Here is a 25,180-nt window from a genome sequence, read left to right as displayed (position 1 = left end):
CAAGGACCCCTTCATCTCTCTGCTATTGACTGTCAGTGTGATATAAGTAGCTGCTTAAGTTCATGCCTAGATGTCCCCTCAGTGATAGACTGTAGTTTCCAGTAGTAAGCCAAATAAATGCACTATCCTCTTAAGTTGCTTTTGGTAAGATTGCTTAGTTCATGGTTAGGTGGTGGCAGCACACCCTTTAATCCCAGCATTTGGGAGTGGAAGATGGGTGAATCTCTGTGAGTTCAAAGCCAGCCTGGTCTATAGAGCGAGTTTCAAGATAACTAAAGCTACACAGAGAAACCAAACTAAACAATACAAACAAACAGGATTGTTTAGTTCTTGGAGGTGGGTGACTCAGTGTGCAAAAACACTTGTCTTCTAAGTCTTGTAACCTGAGTTTGATCCCAGGAATCCACAGTGGAAGGAGAGAACAAATTCTTGAAAGTTGTTGTCTGACCTTAACATGTGCATGCCTACACATACACACAAAATAGTAAATATTTTTAAAAGTCTTTATCGAATGAATAGTATGCTTTTGTCTGCCCACAGAGGAAAGAGAGAGAGTGCCATTCTAGCTGCATCCTGCTGCCTGTATATTTCTTATAGAGAACAGACAAGAATATTCCAAAATTATGTTTTAATAACCATCATTCTCAGCACTTAACTTTGGCCAAATAGCCACAGTTACATAATTCTAGCACTGCAGAGGCTGAGAGAAGGTTGGGACATTCAAGGCTACTCTGGGCTGTCAGGATCCTGTTTTGAAAACATTGCCTTGGATTTAAAGGTGTCTGCTCTTGGGTATTAATAGCAAAATGGAGTGTCTGGTTATGAGTTGGGTTCCAAACCCTTGCCATAGTCTAATGGTACTTTTCCTAGTTGTATGGATTTGGTTTTATTTTTTGTTCAGTTTCCAAGGCTGCCTTTAATCTCACTGTGTAGCCAGGAACGCCCTTGAACTGATCCTCTTGCCACCCTTCTCGGAGAGTAGGATTAGAGACGTGCTTTGTCATATGTCATATGCTCTCCAGTTAGATTTCTAAACCAGTGGGAGCTAAGTCAGACTGTTCTCATCTTTTATATCCGCATAGCCCAGGTGGCAAGTGTTAGCATTCCAAATTGCTGTTTAATATCGAGCTGTGCTAGGATAATGGCTCAGCAGGTAAAAGTACCTGCTGCTCTTCCAGAGGATCCAAGTTCAGTTTCCAGCATCCAAGTCAGGCCAGCAGGGATTCTAACTTCAAGGTATCTGATAGCCTCTGACACAGGCACGTAGACACCTGTAGTGAGTGCACATGTGTGTACACACACACCAAACACACACTCACACCACACACACGCACACACCCCACACACCACATATGCCACACACACACATGCAAACATGCTATAATAATTAATAATAATGAAGTATAGCTATATAAAGGACCAAAGAGAAGACTCAGCAGCTGAAGGTGCTTGCTTCCAAGTTTAGCAGCTGATCTTCAAGCCCTGGAACTCACAGTGAGAGGACAGAGCCTATTTCTGGAAGTCACCCTCAACCTTGCATGTGTTTTGTCATATACCTATTCCCACAGCACTCCTCCTATTCCTCCTCCTTCTTCTTCCTCTTCTTCCTCCTCCTTCTCCTCTTCTTCCTCCTCCTCCTCTTCCTCCTCATCCTCATCGTCATCACACTTTTAGATCAGAACCACTCAATCCATGTGATTGGGGTGCTAGAGAGAGGGCTCAGCAGTTCTACAAGAGTACTTGTTGCCCTTGCAGAGGGGGTATGCTTCGTCCCCAGCACCCACACAGTGGTTAGTAACTATGTAACTTCAGTTCTAGGGGCATTCAGTGCCTGGATTTTCTAACCTCCTTGGACACTAGGCATGTACATGGTGCATATATGAGGGCGCATACACACACCACTCATAAAATACATCTGAAAAAAAACTTACTAAAAAGAATTCACACTGGACACTGGTGTGTGCAGCTGAGCTGTGGCTGGTGGGCGAGTGCACAGAACAGGTGTTCTCACCTTTCCATGTAACATAGTTCCTGGAAATTGAAATTTATATTGTGTTATGAACAGTCATTTAATACTCAATTGTAGAATTTCAAAAGGTTCTGTAATTGTCATGGTGGGAATAAAGGTATTCCAAAGAGAAGCCAATGCCCCCCCCCCCCCGCCTTTTTGGCAGTCAGACTACTGAAAGCACGGACTTACCTCAGTTTGTATTTCTACAAGAATCTTGTGTTGGGGGAAGGAAAAGACTGGGAGCCTGATCTCTTTCTTTCTGTGTGCCTCTCTCTCTTTCTCTCCCTCCCCCTCTCCTTTCCCCCCCCCCTTCTCTATCTTTCTTTCTCTTTGTTTGTTTATGTGTGTGTGGTCTGAAGAGTTCAGATCATGCTGCAGGAGGCTGGTAACCACACACTAACCAGGACTGCTTAGCTATGCATGACTCTTGCCCTCTAGTTAAATCTGAAGCTCATGTTGGGACTGCAGAGATAGGCTAAGAAGTGCAGGTCTCCGGACCTTTTGGGGTTTTTGGTTTCTTTTGAGGTAAGGTCTCACCACTGTGTAGGTTGAGGCACTGCTTAAATTATGTTCAGAGATTCCCTGCTGCCCAAATACCCTTACATTTAAGAACTACTTAAGCTAGGTCAGAGGTAGAACTCTTGTCTACCACATATGAGATCCTGAGTTCTAGCTCCCATACCTGTAAAACAGATTTAAATACCACCACCAACAAAAATCTACCTGGAAACAAAAGAATTATTTTGGGACCATAAAGACGACTCAGTGTTTAGGAACACTGGATCCAAGCAGTTGTGTCAAACCAGATGTCCAGCAAACATGTAACTCCAGTCCTCAGGAGGATGGGATCAGAAGGTACTCAGGCTTTCAGCATAGCTGGGAAAACATGAACCCCAGGTTCAGGGAGAGACTCTACCTTAAATGAACAGGTGGAGAAGAAGAGAGAACGGCATTGGACACCTTCTGGCCTCTGTATGTGCACATACACACAGATAAATAAGAAAATAATGATTTGCTTTTGTACACACAGTCTTACCACGTGTTAAAGATGAGAGAAAGTTTGCATATTAGTGAAAGAAACCCTTACAGCCCTGTACTGCCATTTACCACTGGACGATAAATGAGGAATCATGAGTGCTCTATGAATATACATGCTCTTCTGTTTTAGATTTTATGATTGTCTTCTCTGTATGTGTACATAGAAGGGGAAAAGGGTCCTGGAGACCAAACTCAAGTTTTCAGGCTTACGTTATCTAGTGGCAGGTTCCTTTATTTGCTTAGGCGTCTTGCTAACTCCCTGTTTGACAGAAGGTTTGTTTTGTATCCCAGGGTAGCAATTCCCTACCCTGGCCAAAAAAAAAAAAAAAAAAAAAAATCCCTACCTCGGGCAAAAGCCTGAGTACCTTCTGATCCCTGGAGGACTGGAGTTACATGTTTGCTGGACATCTGGTTTGACACAAGTGGTTGGATCCAGTGTTCCTAAACACTGAACTGTCTTTATGGTCGCAAAATAATTCTTTTGCTTCCAGGGAGAGTTTTGTTGGTGGTGGTACTAAATCTGTTTTACAGGTGTGGGAGCTAGAACTCAGGACCTCGTACCCTCACAGCACTTCCCTGACTCAGCCTCCATGGGCCGCCATTGTAAGTGTGCAGCACCATGCTTCCATTGTAAGTGTGCAGCACCATGCTTCGCTTTGACTGTAGCTTTCTTAGGGCAGTGATGTCTACTGTGAAGGGTGGTTATAATAATTAATTGAACACACACACAGACACACACCCCTCACGTTTCCTTGCACGTTGTCTGCTGCATAGCGTTTCTCAGTGAAGCAGTTAGTATCACCAGGACTCATGTTTCAGGGAGTCCTATGCTTAGTGATCTTGTGTATTTCCTGAATATAGTTTATATATGGCAATTGACAGAAAATGAATGACTAAGTAGTTTATGTTAATTAGTAGTTGATATTACAGGAATGCTACCAGTTGTGTACAACAGGTGATAGAGTGCCACTGTCCACTGAAATTCATCAGCTGCACTAAAACGATGCTTGCCTCAGTGAAAGGAATACTCATGCACACTTCAGTGTTGCAGGATGGCAGCTCCTGATTCATCCCATGGTAAGTTCTACTGATACTGTTTCTCAGAATTCCTAAGGTTCCCCTAAAGTAGTACTGTATATAGTAGCACAGTAGTCTGGGCCAAAATAGCTTATAATGCTGATTCTTTTACTTTTCTTATTTATTCTCCTCTCATATATTATATCCTGAATACAAAAAATATGTCATCCTTGCACAGAGACCATGCTAATCTTCTCTGTATTGTTACAATTTTAATATATGTGTTACTGAAGCAAGCAGATGATTCTTTTAAATAGTCTAAAAAGAATAGAGAGATGGCTCAGCTATTAAAAACACTTGTTCTTGCAACTCTAGTTCAGTTCCCAGCATCCAAATAGTGCTTCACAACTACCTGTAACTCCAGTTCCAGGGGATCCAATGCTTTCTTCTCACCTCTGCAAGCATTAGCTATACATGTGGTGCACAGACATATGTGCAGGCCAAACACTAATACACATGAAATCTACAAACAGGGGATAGTCCTTTGAGAAGATATTCAGTTAATAACAGCCCTGCACATTCTGAGTTTGCCTTAACCCTGTGCCAGTGAAAAAGGGTCAAGCATTTCATTGATTTCAGGCATTTCCAGGCAACTTGAAAGGTGCTCTAGGTTTTTTTGTTTTTGTTTTTGTTTTTGTTTTTTGTAGGTCCCCCTACGACGTGTGTGTGTATGTGTGTGTGTGTGTATGTTCACGTGTATGTGCACATGTGGTGTGTGCATGTAGAGGTCAGAGGTCCATGTTGGGAGTTTTCCTCAGTCATTCTCCACATTATTTTTTTAAGGAATGTCCTTCCTTCCTTCCTTCCTTCCTTCCTTCCTTCCTTCCTTCCTTCCTTCCTTCCTTCTTTCCTTCCTTCTTTCCTGAAAAGAGGGAAGTGGGGGGAGAGCACAACTTTTAGGAGTCAATTCTCTCCTACCATGTGGTTCTTTGGTCAACAGACCTGGTAGGAAGTGCCTTTACCCACTTGCTGGCCAACAGGGGTATTATAAGTTCTCTGAAGTATGTTACAAGGGGAAAAGTACAGTCTTCATTAGGAGTTTTATAATCATGACAAGTAATATTTTTGTTTTAGACTATATATATGTATGTATGTATATATATTCTAAAATATATATAATATATGATATACATAATATATATATGTATAGCATTCTGTGGCGTGTGGGGTGGGAAAGAGCATGCAAATGTGTGTGTGAGAGAGAGGCAGGGAGCGAGAGGAGAGAGGAAGGAGAGACATAGAGTGAGAGATACAGAACAAGAAAGATCAAGAACAGGAGGAAGGGAGACATCAGTATGGAGTTAGATTGGTTACATAAGGCTTTTGTAGTAGGCCAGAATGACTTCTGTGTCTTTGAATGAGAATTCTGCACAACTGAGTATTCATACCTTCCTCTTTTTCCATAAGGTCCTTCAGAGGACTCAGTCTGCCTTCACGAAGAAAAGATATCAGCAGAAATGATGTTGGTTGATTGCCTGACAGATTATCAGGTAAAACACACACACACATACACACACACACACACACACACACACACACACACTCAAAATGTCCTACTTTAGACAATTTCCTTTGGATAAACTTATCTCAAGAGCTCTTTAAAGCAAACAGAGCCTCACTCAAAGATGTAGTTCCCTGTTCCCTACATTTCCTGGGAGATAGAGCCTTCTTTTAGTTTGCTTTTTTTTGTTATGATAAACACCATTGCCACTTGGAGGGTAGAAAGGGTTCCTTCCAGCTTATAGTTCTCAGATAATAATCCATCACTGAGGGAAGTCAAGACAGGAACTGAAGCAGAGACCAACAGTAGAATCTATTTACTGCCTTGAGCCTCTGGCTAGCTCAGCTACCTTTCTTATCCATCCCAGGCCCATCCCAGGATGGTACCACCCATAGTAGGCTGGGTCTTCCTTCATCAATCAGAAATCAAGAAAATGCCCTGCAGGCCATTCTAATGAAGGTAGTTCCTCAGTTGAGATTCCCTCTTCTCAGATTCTAGATTTGTGTCAAGTCAACAATAGCTATGATAAAACATTTCCTGTTAAGTGACTTTGAAACTTACAGTTAATTCTGATTTTCCAGTAATAACCTGGTTTTACATTCATGGTGTCAACTCTTCTTCTTTTATTACATTTGTGTTTTCTTGTGTGTGTGTGTGTGTGTGTGTGTGTCTATATGTGCATGCACTTGTGTGCACATACAAACATGCATGTACACACATGCACACACGCCCACTCAGATGGACGTGCTTATATGAGTGCATGCACATTGTGTGTGGATTCAGAGAACAGTTTTCAGGAGTTAGCTCTCTCCTTGCGTCATGTATGTCTGAGGCTCACACTCAGGTGGTCAGCCATTTTGCTGACCCCTGGTCAACACTGCATGTTTCTTTCTTTGTTGAGTGCTCTGGCAGATGACAAGGCTGACGACCATGTCCTTTTCCACTGACATTTATTCATGTATACTTATCCATCACATCTTTGGAAGCACTGTTCAGTGTGCTTTCTTGCTGGTACCAGTTGCTGTTGAGCAGTGGCATGTGACTTGAGGAAATCAAGAGTGAGAGTAGGGCTGGGGGTGGAGCTTAGTGATAGAGCCCTGCCTAGCTCAGTCAAGGCTCTGCAGTGCTAGGGAGCCGATTCAGTGGGCAAAGGGCTTGTCCAAGTACAAGGACCTGAGTTTTGATCCCCCATCACCCATGTAAAACTTGGCATGGCTGCATGTGTCTGTGATCTCAGGACTGTGGGTGGAGAGGAATGGATTCCCAGACTGGTCAGCTAATGTAGCTGACACAGCAATTTCCAGGTTCAGTGAGAAACCCTGTCTCAGAAAAGGTGAAGAATCAACTGAAAAAGAAATTACAACACACACAGACACACAGACACAGACACAGACATACACACACACACACACACACACACACACACACACACACACAAGTATGTGAGTTCAAAGAGGAGTTAGTAAAGCTACCTAACCCTGGTGTTAGATAATCAAAGGCTGAGGAATTTTCTGTAGATGTAGGGTCCTATTTCTTCATCCTCCCATGTTCATTAACAGAGTTCTTATTTGGCTCAAACCAACATGTCTGCAATATTTCAGGAGTTAGTGAGCTTTGAGGATGTGATTGTGGACTTTACCCAAGAGGAGTGGACCTCACTGAACCCAGATCAGAGAAACCTCTACAGAGATGTGATGCTGGAGAACTACCAGAACCTGGCCACAGTAGGTAGGACTGCTGCTGTTACTGGTAGACCCTTGTGGACTGACTGTTTTAGCAATTCTGAATAAGACAGTTCCATCTCTAGCTCCCATGTTGTTTTGTTTTGTTTTGAGATGAGGGATCTCAGTGGAGCCCTCACTAGCCTAGAACTTGAAATGTAAAACAGGCTGACCTCAAGCTCTCAGAGATTACCCTTGCTACTGCCTTCTGAATGCTGAGATTAAAGGTGTCTACTACCCTGAATATGTTTTATTTTACCAGGGTGTTTTGGTTTTTTTTAAGTCCAAGGTTCTTCATATATTTTTTTGCTGGGTGTGGTGGCACATGCCTTTAGTCCCAGCACTAAGGAGGCAGAGGCAGGCATATCTCTTGAGTTTGAGGCCAGCCAGCGCTACACAGAGAAACCCTGTCTCAAAAACTGCCTTCCACCTCCCAAAAGAAAGTATATATTTTTCCTCTCCTCATTTGATAGGCTAAATTGGAAACTGTAAAATCATTTATCATATCTGTGTCAGTAAGTTTTCTTGGAGTTTGAGAGATGGCTCAGTGGTTAAGAGACCTTGCTTTACAACTCTTAGGATGACCTGGATTGAGGATCCTAGCACTTATGTAAAAAGCCGGGTGTGGTCTTGCATGCATGTGTAACCCTAGTGTGGAATTGAGGGGAGGGTGGAAATGATGATCTTGGAGGCTTGCTGTCTGCCGGCCTAATTAGCAAAATATAAGCCAAGGTTCCAGGAGAGACTGCTGTAAAAAAGACAGAGAATGATAGAGAATGATACCCAGTACCCTCGTTTGTCTTTTGCATGTGGACATAGGGATGCACTTGCACACACATGTGTTTATACCACATATGCATGTTCCACACACATACATACACACAAATACATATATTTAATTCAAAAAGGGTTCTCTTGAACTCTGAGAGAAATTATTGTATAATGATATAAGAAATGATATAAGATTTTACATTGAGGTTTCTGATTTAGCCTATCAAATATGAAGAGGGAATCATACTTTCTTTGGGAGGTGGGAGGCAGCTGGATACTGCTTAAGCATGAAGACCTGAGCTAGTGCCCCATCTCTCGGGCATTGTTAATCACTACACACACAGAGGCAAACCCACACACACAAGCACATGTACCCACACACAAAATAGTAAGTAAATTAGAAAGTTTAATTATCTTGATGACTGTGATGAATAATGCTTCCTATGAACCAATTGTCGTTAATTTCCCTAGAGGAACAAATAGCTCTTTGTTGCAGTTCTCTTACTTACTGTTTGAATAAAAGTAAAGTCCTGGGTTGAGGTATGACTCAGTGGTTAAGCACCTGTCTATCACATGCAGGGCCCTGGGTGCAATCCCCAGTCTTATAGAAAGAAAACTCTAGTTCTTTGTAATGTATATATGACTAAGTTAACTGGGGTCTTAGACTCCAGAACAAACTAAACTTATAAGGCACGGACAGGTGGTACTTGCACTATCAGTCCTTTGAAAATAATTTCTCTGTTACCATCATGGCTCTAGTTCTTGGCCAGGTGTGGTGGCACATTTCTGCAATTCACACACCTGAAAGGCTGAAAGAGGAAGATTTCTGTGAGTTTGAAGCCAGCCCAAGCTAGATAGTCCCACTTGTCTCAAAAAGCTGGAGGAAACAAAACAAAACAAAACAAAACAAAACAAAATTTCTAATTCCTGAACCCTGGGAAGTTGTGCTGTTTTTCTGTATGAGCCTTTTCACTAACATGTCTTACGTTGTACACAGGATATCAACTCATCAAACCCAGTTTGATCTCTTGGCTGGAACAAGAAGAGTTTAGTGCAGGCCAGAAGATAGTTTTTCCAGGTCAGTATTAATGGAAATTCTAGTTACTGAGGGTTTAGTCTGTTTGTATCTGAAATAAACTTAAAATAAAAAGAAAACCCTGTGTTGGACTGGAGAGATGGCTCAGTAGGTAAAGGCACTTGCAGCCAAGCCTGACAACCGAAGTTCAATCCCTGTAACCCATGTGGTGGAACCAACTCCCAAAGTCCCCTGACCTCTATACGCATGCTGTGATGCAAGTGTGTGTGTGTGCACATAACCTCAGGAAGGGAGTGGACGGACGGATGAAGGTCCTCGTATTTCTTTGTATGAGGTGTGTGTGGTGTGTGTATATGGGGGCATGCATGTGTTGCTGCAGTGCATATGCTGGAGTCAGTCCCCACCAGCTGCTTTGTCTGACAGTGTCTTTGTTTGCTACTTCATGGGCCAGGCTGGAAAGCTTCAGGGGATTTCTCTGTCTCGGTCTTCCACCTGTCTTAGCTGTACTGGAATGACAGACACATGCTATCATGACCAGCCTTATGTGAGGTCTGGGGATCTGCACTCAGGTCCTCACACTTGGACAATACACACTTTACCTACGGAACCATCCGAACTCCAGTAATGAAGCTCTTCAAAATAAAATTTGTCGCAGAACTCTGAGCCAAGAAAGAAAGTCTTCAACTTCAATACTCTTTTAGTTTACTTCTAACCAAACCTTTCTTTATGTTTATTGCTTTGAAATTTTCCACAGTATTTCCCTGATAATTTCTATTTACCATCAGTTTTGATTTTTATAGAATCAGCTTTTAATATGATCTAAAAGTTTGGTCCAGTGTCTTTACCTTTGCTTCACATGATGGCACATTTCTGAAATCCTTCTAAGCAGGAAGCTGAGGCAGGATGCTTACGAAGTCAGTGCAGTGTGGGCTATGTAGTGAGTTCAAGGTGAGGTTGCATAGTCTCAAAAGCAGAACAGAAAAAAAATCCTCATCTCTCCCTTTTTAAATTCAAAATAAAAGTAAATGATCCCTATTTTTTTTTTTTAGCTCCAGTTAAAAAATAGCTTCATTTCTTTTTTCCAGATCTTATATGTGTTTTTCTGTTTTACTTTAGAATGGAAAATACAACTTGAAACCAAATGTTCAGCATTCCAGGAGGAAGTTTTGAGGGGTAACATATCCACTGGGATGCAAATGGTAAGAATAAAAAAATATATCTTGTTCTTATTCATAAAGAAAAATAGAGGTTAGAGATGTGTCTTTTGTAGAGTACCTACTTGGCATGCTTGAAGCCTTTCAGGGAGAAGTTTCGGGATTTCTTTAAAGGAGATACCAAGAGAAGCAGATAATACACAAGAGCAAATGTCTCTGAGGAGATCATTGTGCCTCCAGTGTGTAATGACACTCACTGCTCCAGAACTCACAAAGTACATCTCTTTCTTGGAGTGGTACAGAAATCTTGTAAAGATTAGAGCACATGACGTAGCAATCTGTGGTAAGTGTTTAGTCACACCACTTGAGAGTAATTAACAGAGTATGAACTGTATGCATATAGTGAAAAATAATCATAATTATAGCATTTTGTTATCAAATGTTAAAACCTTACCAATTGACTGCAGAAAAATGTTGTTTATCCCTCTTATCAGCAGACAGGAAGCGACAGAGGAAGGGAGCTCTGTGACGGGATGCAATATGGAGACTTCTTCAGTGAACTCTCACCCCTTAGGACAGATACGGAAACTCAACCTGCACAGGATAATTATGGTTGTAGTCAGTACAGAAAAGACTTTCTGATGCTTCAGACGAAAAACTGTGATGGTGAGAAACTCTCTGAGTTTAGTGAGAGTGAAGAAACCGGCACGACCCCAGTTAAAGCTTATCAGAAAATTGCCACACAAGAGAAAGGTTTTGAATGTAGTGACTGTGGGAAGTCCTTTACGAGTCAGTCACACCTTCAGACACACCAGAGAACTCACAGTGGAGACAAACTTTATGAATGGAATGAATGTGGGAGAAGTTTTATAAACTCAAGACTTTCTGTGCTTATAGAAACTCTGAATGCAAAGAAACCTTACAGATGTAAGGAATGTGGGAAAGGCTATAGATACCCTGCATATCTAAATATTCACATGCGAACTCACACTGGGGAAAAGCCCTATGAGTGTAAGGAGTGTGGGAAAGCCTTCAATTATTCCAATTCATTTCAGATACATGGAAGAACTCACACAGGAGAGAAACCCTATGTCTGTAATCAGTGTGGGAAAGCTTTCACTCAGTACTCAGGTCTTAGTATCCACGTAAGATCCCACAATGGAGACAAGCCCTATGAATGTAAGGAGTGCGGGAAAGCCTTCCTTACATCCTCTCGACTTATTCAACATATAAGAACTCACACAGGAGAAAAGCCTTTTGTGTGTGTCAAATGTGGGAAAGCCTTTGCTATTTCTTCGAATCTTAACGGGCATCTGAAAATGCATGCTGAAGAGAAGACCTGTGAGTGCAAGATTTGTGGGAAAGCATTTGGATATCTTTCATGTCTTAATAATCACATGAGAACTCACAATGCCAAAAAATCATACACATGCAAGGAGTGTGGGAAGGCCTTTAACTATTCCACCCACCTTAAAATTCACATGCGAATCCACACTGGAGAAAAACCCTATGAGTGTAAACAGTGTGGGAAAGCCTTCAGTCACTCCACTTCATTTCAGATCCACGAAAGAACCCACACTGGAGAGAAGCCCTATGAATGTAAAGAGTGTGGGAAAGCCTTCATCTGTCCCAGTTCCTTCAGGATTCATGAAATAAGTCACACCCATACTGAAGAGAAACCCTATAAGTGTCAACAGTGTGGAAAGGCCTATAGTCATCCTCGATCACTTCGCAGACATGAAAGAACTCACTAGAGAGAAGCCTGGTTGACTGAAGCAATGTGAGAAAGCCCTTATTTGAGCTCATTTACTTTGAAGACATGATTTTACTCACACTGGAGAGAAACTATTAAAATTAGATACGTAGCTTAGAGCAGTACTGTGTTACCACACTGAACAACACAAATGCTCTATATCAAAAAAAACTGAAGCAGATGCTGGCAAGATGGCTCAGTGGGTAAAAGCACTTGATGGGAATGTCTGACAACTTGAATTCAATCCACATCCATGTAAAAGAGAAAGATGTAGTGGCATGCATCTGTATTCTTAGCATTCCTACAGATAGGAGGCAGAGGCAGCAGAATCACCTGGAAGCTTTCAGGCCAGCTAGCCTATTCTACACAGCATGGCAGAAAGGAAGACTGCCTCAACAAGGTAGAAGACCTAATGCCTTAAAGTTGTCCTCTGATCTCCATGTGTCTGCCCACTCTCCGAAATATACCACAGTAATAATTTTTTTTTTTAAAGAATTGAAATGAGGGTTGTTGAGATGGCTCAGCAGACAAAAGCATACTCCATACACTCCTGACTACCAGTTTTGTATCTCTGGATCCCACAGTGAGTGTAATGAGAGAATTGGCTCCTAAAAGCTCCCCTGTGACCTCCACATGAGTGCTGTGGCATGCACAACCCCCAATAAATTACATTTTAAAAATTCAAGTGAGGGACTGTAGAGATGATTCAAACAGTTGTAATAAGCATCTGCTGCTCTTGCAGAGGACCAGGCTTCAGTTCTCAGCACTTGTGTGGCAGTTTGTAGCTATCCATAACTAGGTGAAGGGGATTTAGCCTCTTCTGGCCTCTGTGATCACTCAGCACACACACAAGTGCATATGTGCAGGCAAAACATGTATAAAGTAAAAATAATAAAAAGACAATGAAGTTGCAATGAGTCCATTAGAAATGACTAATGTCCTCAAAAGGTTAATATGCTGTAGGTAGCACACAGAGAGGACCATGGAAACTTCAGATAGCCTTCTGCAAATAGAGACAAATGGCTCCCACAAGTGTTTCTACTCAGGCCTCCAGAGGAAACTACCTGAGTTATGCTGATCTCTGATTTCCGGCCTCCAGATTGTAAGAAATAAAAAACCATGTTTAAGCTACTGGTCTGTTACTTTGTTGCATTAGCTCTAACAAATCGTGTATGTCACACACACACACACACACATGCCTTTAGATTACCCAAAAGCTTTAGTTATATACAGGTCTGAGTGCAGTGGCCCTGTTTGTATAATCCTATAATTTGAGAGGTGGAAGCAGGATTCTAAGTTAAAGACCTGAGTTATATAGCAAGATCTTACCTTGTCTGTGTGTCTGTGTGTCTGATGTTCTGTCTTTCTTCCTTCCTTTGTTTCTCTCTCTCTCCCCCTTCACCCTCCCTCCCTCTCTCCCTCATTCACTCCCTCCCTTTCCCCCTCTCTTTCTTTTCAGTATCCCATCTTAGAAAACTCAAGGGGCGGGCTAAAATGATGACTTAGCAGTTATGAGCACTTGCTACTCTTGCAGAAGGCCTGTATTTGGTTCTCAGTGCCCACATGGTGGCCCACAGTCATGTCTAATTCCAGTTCCATGTCATCTGATGGCTTTTTCTGACTTCTCAGTCTACCATACATTCTTGTGGTGTACATAAATACATGCAGGCAAAACACTGAAAATAAGAAGTTATAAAACTAAATGATAGCCCACTAGTATCATCCTAACACTTGGGGGTTTGAGGCTAGAATGATCACCAATCCAAGGTCAGTATTGGGTACATATTGAATTTAAGGTCATCCTAGATGCTATAAGATCCCATCTCAATAAAACTGATGCCTCTTGTCATTCTGTCACTCAGGAGGTGGATGCAAGAGGACGAGGTGTTCAAGGTCACCCTTGACATAGTAAGATTGAAGCTGGCCAGGGCTAACTGAGATATCTGTAGTGATTTGAATGAGAAAGACTCATGTTTGAATGCTTGGTCCCCAGTTAGTAGAACTGTTTGGGAAGGATTTGGAGGTGGGTTTGAGGCTTCAAAAGTCCATGCCAGGCCCACACCAGGGCCACTATCTCTTTCTCTGCCAGCTGCCTCCAGATCAAGATGTAAAGCTCTCAGCTACTGCTCCAGCATTAAGCCTGTCTGCTTCCCACCATAATGATCATAGACTGGCCTTCAAAAACTAAGCATATGCTTCTTTAAGACAATAAGAATGGTGTCTCTTCACAACAATAGAACAGTAACTAAAACACTATCTGAAAAACAAATACCTGGCAAGGGAGATCTATGATCACTAAGGTGGTTTTCCCACGGCATGCTTATTTGTTGCACTCCAGATGTTCTTATCCAAATGTTGTACCTCTGAAGTTTCTACAAATATGGGAAATTTGGCTGTATAATTTGTGGTAATTGGGAACTGCATAACTGCTAAACTGCTTCTCTCGTCCACACAAAAAAATTATAATGTTTTAATATATGTACACAACATACGTTATACACACATATGGAATGGAGAACAGCTTTTATATACTTTACAGCCTTAATATGCACATGTGAAACCATAGTTGAGAAAAACAGTTGAGATAAGCAATGTAGAAAAGTCTTTCACTTATTCTAATTCATGTACATGAAAATACTCAAGTTGTAGGAAGCCCCATGGACTTAAGGAGTGTAATAAATCCTTCCATTCACAGGTCGTTTTGATACATATTTTTGAGATAAGGTTTCTATATAGCCCTGACTGTCCTGAAACTTGCTAAAGACCCACCTATCTCTGCTTGCTGAGTGCTGGGACAAAGGTAGACACCACCATGCCCAAGTGTTTTTAAGACTGATTTTTTTTTCTTGTAATAGAAATCTGCTCATTTTAATTTTATTACTTCTTCCAGAAATTACATTAGAAAACAGTCTTCAGAACATTTATTCTTTAAAAAGAAAGCAAATGATAAGACCAAGATACAGTGACTGTTAACATAGAGGTTTAAAAATTGTCTTTTTAAAGTAAAGATATAGTTTTTGTTTTGTTTTGGTTTTTTTTTTTAAATTTTTTTCTCAAATCATAATTAATTCACACAGGAGTATAAACACAGAAAGGCAGGATGTGGGGAAGGGAATGACACTGGAGTGTGGGTGTTCAGGGGGAATACAGATATCTTCAGAACCGGGTATCGGCTGGGTGAAGGTTCAGGGGACAAGTCACTATGACTCTGCCTATGACTCGCTTGTCCTTATCTAAGTTGGTATTGTCTGCCAAGGCTACTTATTTACAAGGTCTATGACTACTCAGGCTTATAAATTTCCACAAAAGCTGCCTGTTGACATTAGCTTATAGCCATCTGTTTTAATGTTTTTTCCACTGAGACCCAAGACTTGGTGTTAGTATACATGTATGACAGGCCTATTTCTGATTTTAGGCCTATGGCTGATTTTAGGCCTACAGTGTGTAAGCAGGGCTGCCCCTGACATCTCCTCCCTTCTCTAAGTATAGAAGGGCTGTGGCAATTCTAAACTTGTGAAGGCTGGGATAGAGGCCTGACCTTCAGTATTTGAAGGGGACCTTGTAATGGCTCCAGTTCCCCTGTCGTTGTCCAGTGAGGCATGAGAGCCATACCCGTCCCGATGTTAAGACTGATTTTTATGTCTGTGTGGGCACACCAGAGTTTGGTTGCCTATGGAAGCTAGGAAGACGCTGCTAGACATGCTGGGGGTGGAGTCACCATCTTTTAATATGGTGAATTGCCATATTAAAAAAATACTTTTATTACATTGTAATGATTGATAGATTGATGTCGGTGGGCATGTATGCTTCACGGTGTGCATCCGGCAGTCAGAGGACAACCTCTGTAAGTCAGATTTTTTACCATGTGGGTCCCAGATATTGAATTAAAGTCTTTAGCTTTGGTGGGAAGCTTGTCTAAGGCTGAGCCATTGTGCCTAGCCTTAGGAAAGGCTTTTCCTGCTCGTATCTGCCAGGGGTGTAAGTCTCTTGTGTGCAGCTATCCGTATCTCTCACTCCCTAGATGTGGGCTTTTTTCTGATATCATTTCACTGTGTATGTCTTCTGTGCTGTTAGTTTTTTTCTCAGCTTTATCTTCCTCACAGTTTCTCATGCATTGTTTCTTCATCTTCAAGAGTTCTTGAAAATTATATTCACTTTTTTCCTTTTTTGATATCTGGATATGGATTTTCCTCAATTTTATCGTCAATAACTGATATCCTTTTGATATACTAATGGTGCTTTCCACTATATTTTGCTGTTATTTGATTTACTGAGATTTTGTTTCTAATATTTCTCTTTTCTTCAAAATCTCAAATTTCGTGCTGATTTTTTTGTTTTTCAAGACAGAATTTCTCTATGTAGCCCTGGTTGTCCTGAAACTCTATAAATCTGTTTGCCTTTGCCTCCCAAGTGCTATAATTAAAGGCATGCACCACCACCTTCAGCTTCTGTGCTGAATTCTTCATCCACATTATTAATGTTCTTGTCCAGTTCCTGAACTGACTTCCTTACTGATTTGTCAGCTATTTTTAATCCTCTTTGAGGTTCCTGATCATTTTAAAACTGGACTTTTCAGGATTGTTGAGATAACTCAGCAAGTATTGACAAGCCTAGATTTTTAAAGTTATTTATCTAGCATTCTGAACCATTCTATTATTTTTGGAGTCCATAATTGAAGAGTAGTGATCTTTGGGTGGAGTCTTGTTGCCTTGTTTTTGTTTTGTGGGGTTATTTGTTGTTTGTTTTGAGATAAGGTTTCTCAATGTAGTCCTGTCTGTCCTGGAACTCGCTACAGATCTGTTTGTCTGTCTGTCTGCCTGCCTGTCTTTCTTTCTTCCTTCCTTCCTTCCTTCCTTCCTTCCTTCCTTCCTTCCTTCCTTCCTTCCTTTCTTTTCTTTTGTTTTTTGTTTTTTGTTTTTTGTTTTTTTGTTTTTTTTTTTCAAAACAGGGTTTCTCTGTGTAGCCCGGGCTGTTCTGGAACTCACTCTGTAGACCAGGCTGGCCTCGAACTCAAAAATCCCCCTGCCTCTGCCTCCCAAGTGCTGGGACTAAAGGCGTGCGCCACCACTGCCCGGCCTGTTTGTTTTTCTAAGTTGTGATTTACACATGTGCTTGGATGGTTATCTCTTCTAGTTTTATTTGAAGGTCTTCTTAGTGAGCAGCCTTCTTTTTAGAGGTCACCCCTGGTACTGTTATGAAAGGAGAAAACCAATTATTACAACAGCAATAGAACCAAAGAACCCAGACAGAAAAACAATTAGAATCAATTGACATTACCTGCATCACCAATGATCACACAAAAGAAAATATTGTAAAATATTGTAATCAATTGAATTAAGATTAAGGTAAGAGTGGGCCAAGTATGGTGCCACATGCTTTAATACCAACACTTGTGAAGAAGAGGCAGGCAGATCTATGTAGCAAATTCCATCTTGCTGGCTTTGTTTACCAATTTTTAAAAGTTAAAAAGTTTGAGGCCAGCCTGCGACACACATATCCCCTCATATAAAGCTTCTGAATTCAAAAGTAACAATCAACTCAAATATATAAAAGGTCTTGAATTTCACCAAGGATACAAATGAACGGCAAGTACAGTAAAAGATGGTCAAGTCACCAAACAGGGAAAATAAATCCAAATCTCAATAAGGGCTGTACTGTATTGCATGTATTTAGCATGTCAAGGAGGATAGATTCCCTGCAAAGTAAAGATGATATATCGTTTTACCACACTGATAATGGCTATTATCAACAGCAGATAAATACATAAGTAAGTAATACGAGGGGCTGGCGAGACTGCTCAATGGGTGAAGACATTGGCTGTCAAGGATGATGACCTGAGTTGGATCCCTGGAGCTCACTTGGCAGGAAACAACCAACTCTAGCAGGATTTCTCTGACCTTCGCCTGTGTGTCCATCCACACACACCACAAAATGAAACTGAGAAGTAGAAAAAGTGAAAAGGTAAGGAAATTTTGTTACTGGTAGTAAAGTGGTGTAGCACTTTACTGGAAAGCTTTATGGTAGTTCCCGTTACTAAACTTCATTATCATGGGTCAGTGATACCTTCTTTCCTATAAACCCAAAATACCGAGAGCTGGAAGTCACAGATATATTCGAACCTCGATCTTGATAGGATGGTTATTGACAATAGTGATTGTTTCAAAGCTCAAGCAAACATCTTTTCATCATGCTTTTTATAGTCCTTGGAATTGTGCCCCAGATCTGCTAGCCACAGATAGGATAACCCCTGTGGCTGTGAAGAGCCCAGTTACTTAATGCTTTCAGAGCTGACCTAGAAACTCCTGCATAAATTGCCAATAGCGTCATTTAGATAGTCTTGCACGCCACCTCCCTGGCTGCCTTCTCTGCTGGGAGCTCTATTCTACCCATTTATGCCCAATAGTTATCAAGGTCAAGGAAGCCTGGTTAGTCTAAGGTTGCAAAAGACTTGCCCCATCTGTTCAACTTTATATTCTGCCCAAATTATGCCTGTGTGCTACTGCCACCTTGTGGTCACATATTTTTTCCTTAATCTGACGAAGAATCACTTGACCACAGTGAATACCATAGTTTTATTTTTTACATTAAAATTCCCGATCAATTTATAGTTTACTGTTGAACATGATGTGAGGTATAGATTTTTAATTTTACATGTATTTTGGGAGGCTTGCACATGACATAGCACTTGTATGGAGGTCAGAAGATAACTTGGAGGAAGGGGGATTGGCCCTCTCCTTTTACCATGTATCATCCAGGAATAAAAATCAAATCCTCAGGCTTGGAAGACAGCCCTGAGGTACAGATTTTACATAAGTCAAGCTTTTCCTGAATATTTTATCATTTTCTCTTTTAGTGTGTGTGTGTTGTGCAAATGTGTGTGTGGCTACACACACCCATGAGCACATTCAAAAGCCAGAGGAGGAATTCAACTGTCCTGCTCTATCACATTCTTCCTCATCCTTTTTTTTTTTTTTTTTTGGTTTGGTTTTTCGAGACAGGGTTTCTCTGTGTAGCCCTGGCTGTCCTGGAACTCACTCTGTAGACCAGGCTAGCCTCGAACTCTCGAACTCAGAAATCCGCCTGTCTCTGCCTCCCAAGTGCTGGGATTAAAGGCGTGCGCCACCACCGCCCGGCCTTCCTCATCCTCTTGAGAGGAGTCTCTCACTGAATCTGGAGCTGGCTGGTTTTAGGCTAAGCCAGCAAACCCCACCAATCCTCCTGATTTCCTTCTCTTCCCATTCCCAGTTTTTATATGGATGCTAGGGACCCAAACTCAGGTCTCAGCCTATGCATGCTATCTCCTATCCACTGAGTCAGCCCCCCCCCATCTTTTAGTATTCTTTGTGGTATTCTATTTTTTTTCTGTATAAATTCTTGGGTATACTTGATCATATCAGCACTTTTGCAATGCACAGATGGTCTTGGGCCATATGGTGAGGATACAGTGTAACACAAAAATACACGAAGAACAAGTCATCGAGCTGCACAGCATGCTGGCTAATGCTTCTCAGTGTGATGCAAACCAAGTCATCTATGAATGGGAAGTCTTAACTGAGGAATTGTCCTCATCAGATTGGCCTGTAGGCCAGGCTTTGGGGGTATTTTCTTGATTAATGACTGATATTGGAGGGCCCAGGTCACTGCAGGTGGTGCCACCTCTAGGTAGTTGATTCTGGATGGTGTAAGAAACCACACGGAGTGAGCCAGTATGCAGCATTTCTCTGTGGTCTCTTGCTTCAGTTTCTGACTCCCAAGTTTCTTTTCCTTTTTGAGTCCCTGCCCTGACTCCCCTCAGTGATAAGCACTGATTAAGATAGGTAGTGGTGGTGCACTCGGGAGGCAGAGGTAGGCAGATCTCTAAGCAAGGTCAGCCTAGTCTACAGAAAGAGTTCCAGGACAGCCAGGGCTACATATAAAAACCCTGCTTGGAAAAACAAAACATATCATTTGGATATGTAAGCCAAATGAAGTTCCACCCAAGGGGCATTGGGTCATTGTGTTTCCCACAGCATCAGGAAACCAAACTAAAACAGAAACTGATACTAGGATTGTGAGTGTTGCTGTGATCGTCCTAACCTTGTCTGTTTGGGGGAGGAGAGTGGAAAGATTTTGGAGCTTTGGGCTTGAAAAAGCCATTGCTTCTCTGAGCTTACTGAGTTGTTATGGAGCTTGGAAGATAGGAATGTTGAGAGAGGTACAGATTGTGGAGGCTAGCTTGTGAAATTTCACAGGAAAGCAGAGATTGGGGCTGTTCATGTTATAGATTGAATAGAGAATCTGTGATTTCTGGTCAGCTTGGGCTAAAGACCTGCACTGATTATCAAGAGATCAGCACCACTGACAATTGTTGATTAGCTGAAGCTCAAAACTCAGCTGTGACTAAGGACACCAGCATCTTTGAGGTGAAATCTGGGAGGCTGCATCTCAAGCTGGCAGCTGAACTTGGTAATGTGTAAGTTTCCCATGTGGTGATGGTCTTGGTGACAGAAAAGTACAGGATGGAAGGGGTCTTGGAGAGTAACCCAGCCTTATGTTGCATGGCAGAGTCAGAGTCCCTGAAGAAAGGCCATTGGTGGAGGTACGGCCTCAGTTGCAGTAGATCTCAACAATTGGAGGGGACAGGACTGTGTCAGGTTGGTAGGCTCAGGCCAGATCTATTCCCCAAGTTCAGTGTGCTGTGGAAGGAAGAGCTGAAAAAGTGAAGCTGCCTAGGTCTTTTGGAGCCCAGACAGGTCCTAGATGAAATGGGAAGCATGTAACTTTTTGTTTTTATTTTACAGGATTCTACAATTCATTCAAGAGATTTTGGGCTTTTAAAGATATGTGATGTGATATGTATGTATGTATGTATGTATGTATACATATATGTGTGTGTGCATGTGTGTGTATGTGTATATATATACATGTATATATATATGTGTGTGTGTGTATGTGTATATGTGTATGTATACACATCTATCTATCTATCTATCTATCTATCTATCTATCTATCTATCTACATATGTTTGAGACAGGGTTTCTCTGTATAGCCTTGGCTGTCCTGGAACTCCCTGTGTAGACCAGGCTGGCCTGGAAGATCCACCTATCTCTGCCTCTCAATTTCTGGGACTAAAGGTGTGTATCACCACTGCCTGGCTGTAAGGAGATAATGATTTTTTCTTTGTTTCTTTGGGAAAGGCTTTCCTTGTGTAGTCCTGCTAGCTGTTCTGGAACTCAGAGATCCACCTCCCTTTGCCTCCTGAGTGATGGGATTAAAGGCATGCACCATCACACCAGGTTCCTTATGCTGAATATTTGAAAAAGATCTAACATTTTATTTTATTCTTCTCTCATATAATACATCCTGACTGAAAGGAAAAGTATTAGCTCAGGACCCCCAAAACCAAGCTCTAGGCACAAAGGTGATTTTTTTTTTTGTCCCAGAGGGACAGAGGGACAGAGGGCAGGGAATAAGATGCAAAGACAGGAGATAGAAAAGGGGGAAGGAAACAAGGTGGGAAAGGAAACTTTGTCCCAGAGGGGAATGAGACATGCCGCATAGGAAAGTGGCAGTTTATAATGGTACAAGGGGAAACCTCATGTTAGTATGAGGTGTTTAATTTTAATTGGACATGTTAGGTAAGTCAAAGGAGGCTTTTGATTGATAGACTTCAATACATTGATAGCTGGACCTTGTTAGTAAGCTGCAGGAGGAGTAAGTGGCCAAATAAGCAAACATATTTTGGTGGCTAGTTTTAGCAATGTAATCTGACAGTTTTTAGCAAGGCAGAGAGAATGGGAGAGAAGGGCAAGGCCTGACAGAGCCATGCTGGAGTGGGCTAGTGTTCTTTCACTGACCATAGCCTCCTCTCCCTCCACTCCTCCCAGTCCTCCCTCCACTCCTCCCAGTCCTCCTTCCATTCCTCCCAGTCCTCCCTCCACTCCTCCCAGTCCTCTCTCCACTCCTCCCAGTCCTCTCTCCACTCCTCCCAGTCCTCCCACCTCCCTGACAGAGCCATGCTGGAGTGGGCTAATGTTCTTTCACTGACCACAGCCTCCTCTCCCTCTACTCCTCCCAGTCCTCCCTCCACTCCTCCTAGTCCTCCCCACCAAAAGAGCCAAACACCACTTAACACAATGCAGTAAGACTAGGTACAAACCTCCATTATCAAGGCTGGACAAGGCAACCCAGTAGAAGGAAATTGTCCCAAGAGCAGCCAAAAAAGTCAGAGACACTCCTACAACCACAGCATGTATGCAGAGGACCTAGTGCAGACCCATGCAAGCGTCATGATTGCTGCATTAGTGTAAAGAGACTTAACTTTTAAAGGGTTTGAATTTTTAAAGACTGAAGCTTTTAAGGTTATATTTTATATTGTGATACTAACATGAGATCTTGGGAGTAAACAAGAAAAGGAAAGGTTATGGTCGAATAGTGATGTGTCTGTGTCAAGCTGACAAGAAATCATTTGTGCTAGTTAGTTTTTTGTAAGCTTAATACAAACTAATCATCTAGGAAGAGAAAATATTAATTGAGGGATGCCATCATCAGACTGGTGTATAGAGAAGTTTTCTGGGGTATTTTCTTGATTAATTATTGATATGGGGTCCCCAGACTACTGTGGGTGGTGCCACCAGGTGGCCCTTGTACCTACCTATTGCTGATTCCTCAGTAGTATAAGAAAGCAAGCTGAGTCAGTTAGGGAGAGCAAGCTAGTAAGAAGTGTTTCTCCACGGCGTCTGCCTGACTACAGGTCCCTGTCTTGGGTTTATTCCTTGATTTCCCCTAATGATGGACTATGATTGGTATGTTTAAGTCAAATAAACTCTTTCCTCCCCAAATTAGCCTTGGTTGGTGTTTTAAAAAAGTGAACCAGGACACAGAGCTAACACCAGTAATTGAAATTACAGAGTAATCAAGGACTATAATAATTCCTTACAATGCTCACACAAATAAGACAGGGTAAAGGATCCTAAAGGCATGTGGAAGAGAGACCTCCATGTGCACAAGCTGGCTTACCAGTATGCAAGAATCAAGGGAGAGGCTCCAGGAATACTGATGGAGTCAGAAAAACTTTCCTGAAGCTGAGGATGTATCTCACTTTGTAATGTGCTTTCTTAACATGCACAAAGTCCTGTGTTCCACTCCTTACATAAATGTTCCGTGGTGGCTCCCACCTGGAACACCAACACTCAGGCCATCAGGCAAGAGGAACAGATAGATGTTCAAGGTCATCCTGGGCTGCATAGAGTTCCAGGCTGAAGAGTGCTTTTCTGCCATCTTGTAGGGTGAGTTCTTTTCCCTAGCCTTGACTTTCAGGTCTATTTAGACGTCTATATATTGTGCAGAGATTGTGCCTGGTCCAACCTCCAGCCCCATTCTGGGGCATGGGTGCTGCCTACAAGTCTGGCTCTAAGTTCAAGTTTCTTCCTCTACATGATTGACAGATTGCAACTCAATCTGTACAGGAGAAAACTAGAATTGTGCCTGACCCAGTTCAACATTGCTAATTCCTCAGGTATCATCTTGGTAGTTTTTCTGTTAGTCATGTGAAGCCTAGCTCTCAACATGGATTCCCTTTTGGCCTTCCCAGTGGTACGGCAGACTTCCATGGTTTCTGCATGTTGCCACTCACATAGGGGAATGGGTGTCAGAGCTCAGGTTTGACTTACGCTGCTGTAGGACCTTAGACCCAGCACACTCTGTTTATCTCTGGTTACTAGTCTACAGGATTTACTCAGCTGGGAAAGCTTGCATATAAACCTCTAAAAATACATTAGAACTGTGTTGAGTATGGTGGCTCATTCTTTAATCCCAGCACTTGGGAGATACAGACAGGCAGAGCTCTGTGTGTTCCAAGGCCTCAAGCTCAGCCTGATCGACATAGAGAGACTGTCTCAACAACAACAACAACAACAACAACAACAACAACATACAAACATGGGAGGGAGAGGAAGGTGGGTTTATGTGAGTTTGAGGTCAGCTTCCTTTACATAGTGAACTCCCAGGACAGCCAGAGCTCCATAACAGAGCAAGACCCTGCCTCAAATGGCCTCCCCAAATAGAAAAAAAGAGAATGCATAAAAACTAAGTCTTGTAAGTATGCTGCCAAGCTTAGTGATCTGGGTTTGAGACCCACATAGTGACAGGAGAGAGTCAATGCCTGTAAGTTATCCTCTGACCTCCAAAGCACATCAAGGCTCATGTGTCCATGAACACACAAAACACAGAGATGCAATAAAACCTAAACAGTATTTATCAAGGTTTCCTGTAAAATCTCAAGTAAAAAAGGCCAAATGCATTTGCATATTTACTACTTGAAATAAGCACTGGGGTGGGCAACCTCTAGACTGTGAGAATGGGGTATTATTTGTGAATGACACACAGATTTCAACTGTGACTCATAAATGTTCCAACTTGGGCATCTGTAGCAAATCCTGCAAGGGCCCACAGGTTTTATTTCAGATATTCAGGACAGCATCCAAGGCTAGCTCATAATCACAACTCACCAAGACATTCAAAACCCATCTCATGATATCTGCTTGCCAACAATTACAGGTGGTGACAGACAAGCTAAGTCACAGCACACACACAGGAGCGGAAAACGGCATGGCCACTTTCATTCCTGGAGCAAACATAATATGAAGGTGTAAAGCTCCTCTTCTTCTTCAACAGGGTTTCTCTATATATCAGCCCCTGGCTGGGCTAGCCTCAAACTCACAGATATCTACTGGCCTCTGCCTCCTGAGTGCAGGATTAGTGGAGGACAGAAAGTTTGATAGGAAAAAAGACAGTATACAATCATAAGATACTGGTGTGGACTTCTATAGGGTATCTCATTTAAGTGTATCTTCAATGCATATAGATATATCAGTATATAAGTGTATATATATGTGTATCAGTATATAAGTGTATATATATGTATATATATATATATATATATATATATATATATATATACACACACATATAAAATCTTGTGGCTTTCTAAGTTATATTACTCAAAGATGTAATTTATAATAAGGTTTAAAGATTAAGCAAAGCTTAAAATTTAAATAATATTTAAAAATTAAGTACAATATATTAACCGATTCATCCTTAATGAATTTGTTTGTAAATTAAATTGTAAGATGGTTTT

General features: G+C 41.8%; 1 protein-coding gene, 1 non-coding gene and 1 pseudogene across 2 annotated transcripts in view; 2 read left to right on the top strand and 1 right to left on the bottom strand.

Moving 5' to 3' along the window:
• LOC114618065 (zinc finger protein 426) overlaps positions 1–13,193 on the top strand; it is a 21,108-nt gene extending 7,915 nt beyond the window's left edge. The window contains exons 2-7 of the mRNA XM_028763689.1: positions 3,980–4,126; positions 5,534–5,616; positions 7,229–7,355; positions 9,117–9,197; positions 10,272–10,354; positions 10,804–13,193. Of these exons, the coding sequence (XP_028619522.1) occupies positions 4,102–4,126; positions 5,534–5,616; positions 7,229–7,355; positions 9,117–9,197; positions 10,272–10,354; positions 10,804–12,063 (1,659 nt within the window). The 5' untranslated portion in view covers positions 3,980–4,101 and the 3' untranslated portion in view covers positions 12,064–13,193. The remainder of the gene's footprint in view (positions 1–3,979; positions 4,127–5,533; positions 5,617–7,228; positions 7,356–9,116; positions 9,198–10,271; positions 10,355–10,803) is intronic.
• LOC114618264 lies at positions 4,259–4,364 on the bottom strand. The gene has a single exon (XR_003710930.1). It is a non-coding gene; the product is annotated as a U6 spliceosomal RNA (small nuclear RNA).
• A 1,133-nt stretch (positions 13,194–14,326) lies between the features above and the next one.
• LOC114618274 lies at positions 14,327–14,509 on the top strand (annotated as a pseudogene).
• The last annotated feature ends 10,671 nt before the right edge of the window (positions 14,510–25,180 follow it).

The sequence above is a fragment of the Grammomys surdaster genome, unplaced genomic scaffold, assembly GCF_004785775.1.
Source record: "Grammomys surdaster isolate TR1022 unplaced genomic scaffold, NIH_TR_1.0 140, whole genome shotgun sequence".
NCBI classification, from domain to species: domain Eukaryota; kingdom Metazoa; phylum Chordata; class Mammalia; order Rodentia; family Muridae; genus Grammomys; species Grammomys surdaster.
Note: the sequence above shows the minus strand (reverse complement) of the source record. Positions and strands in the feature narration are given on the sequence as shown.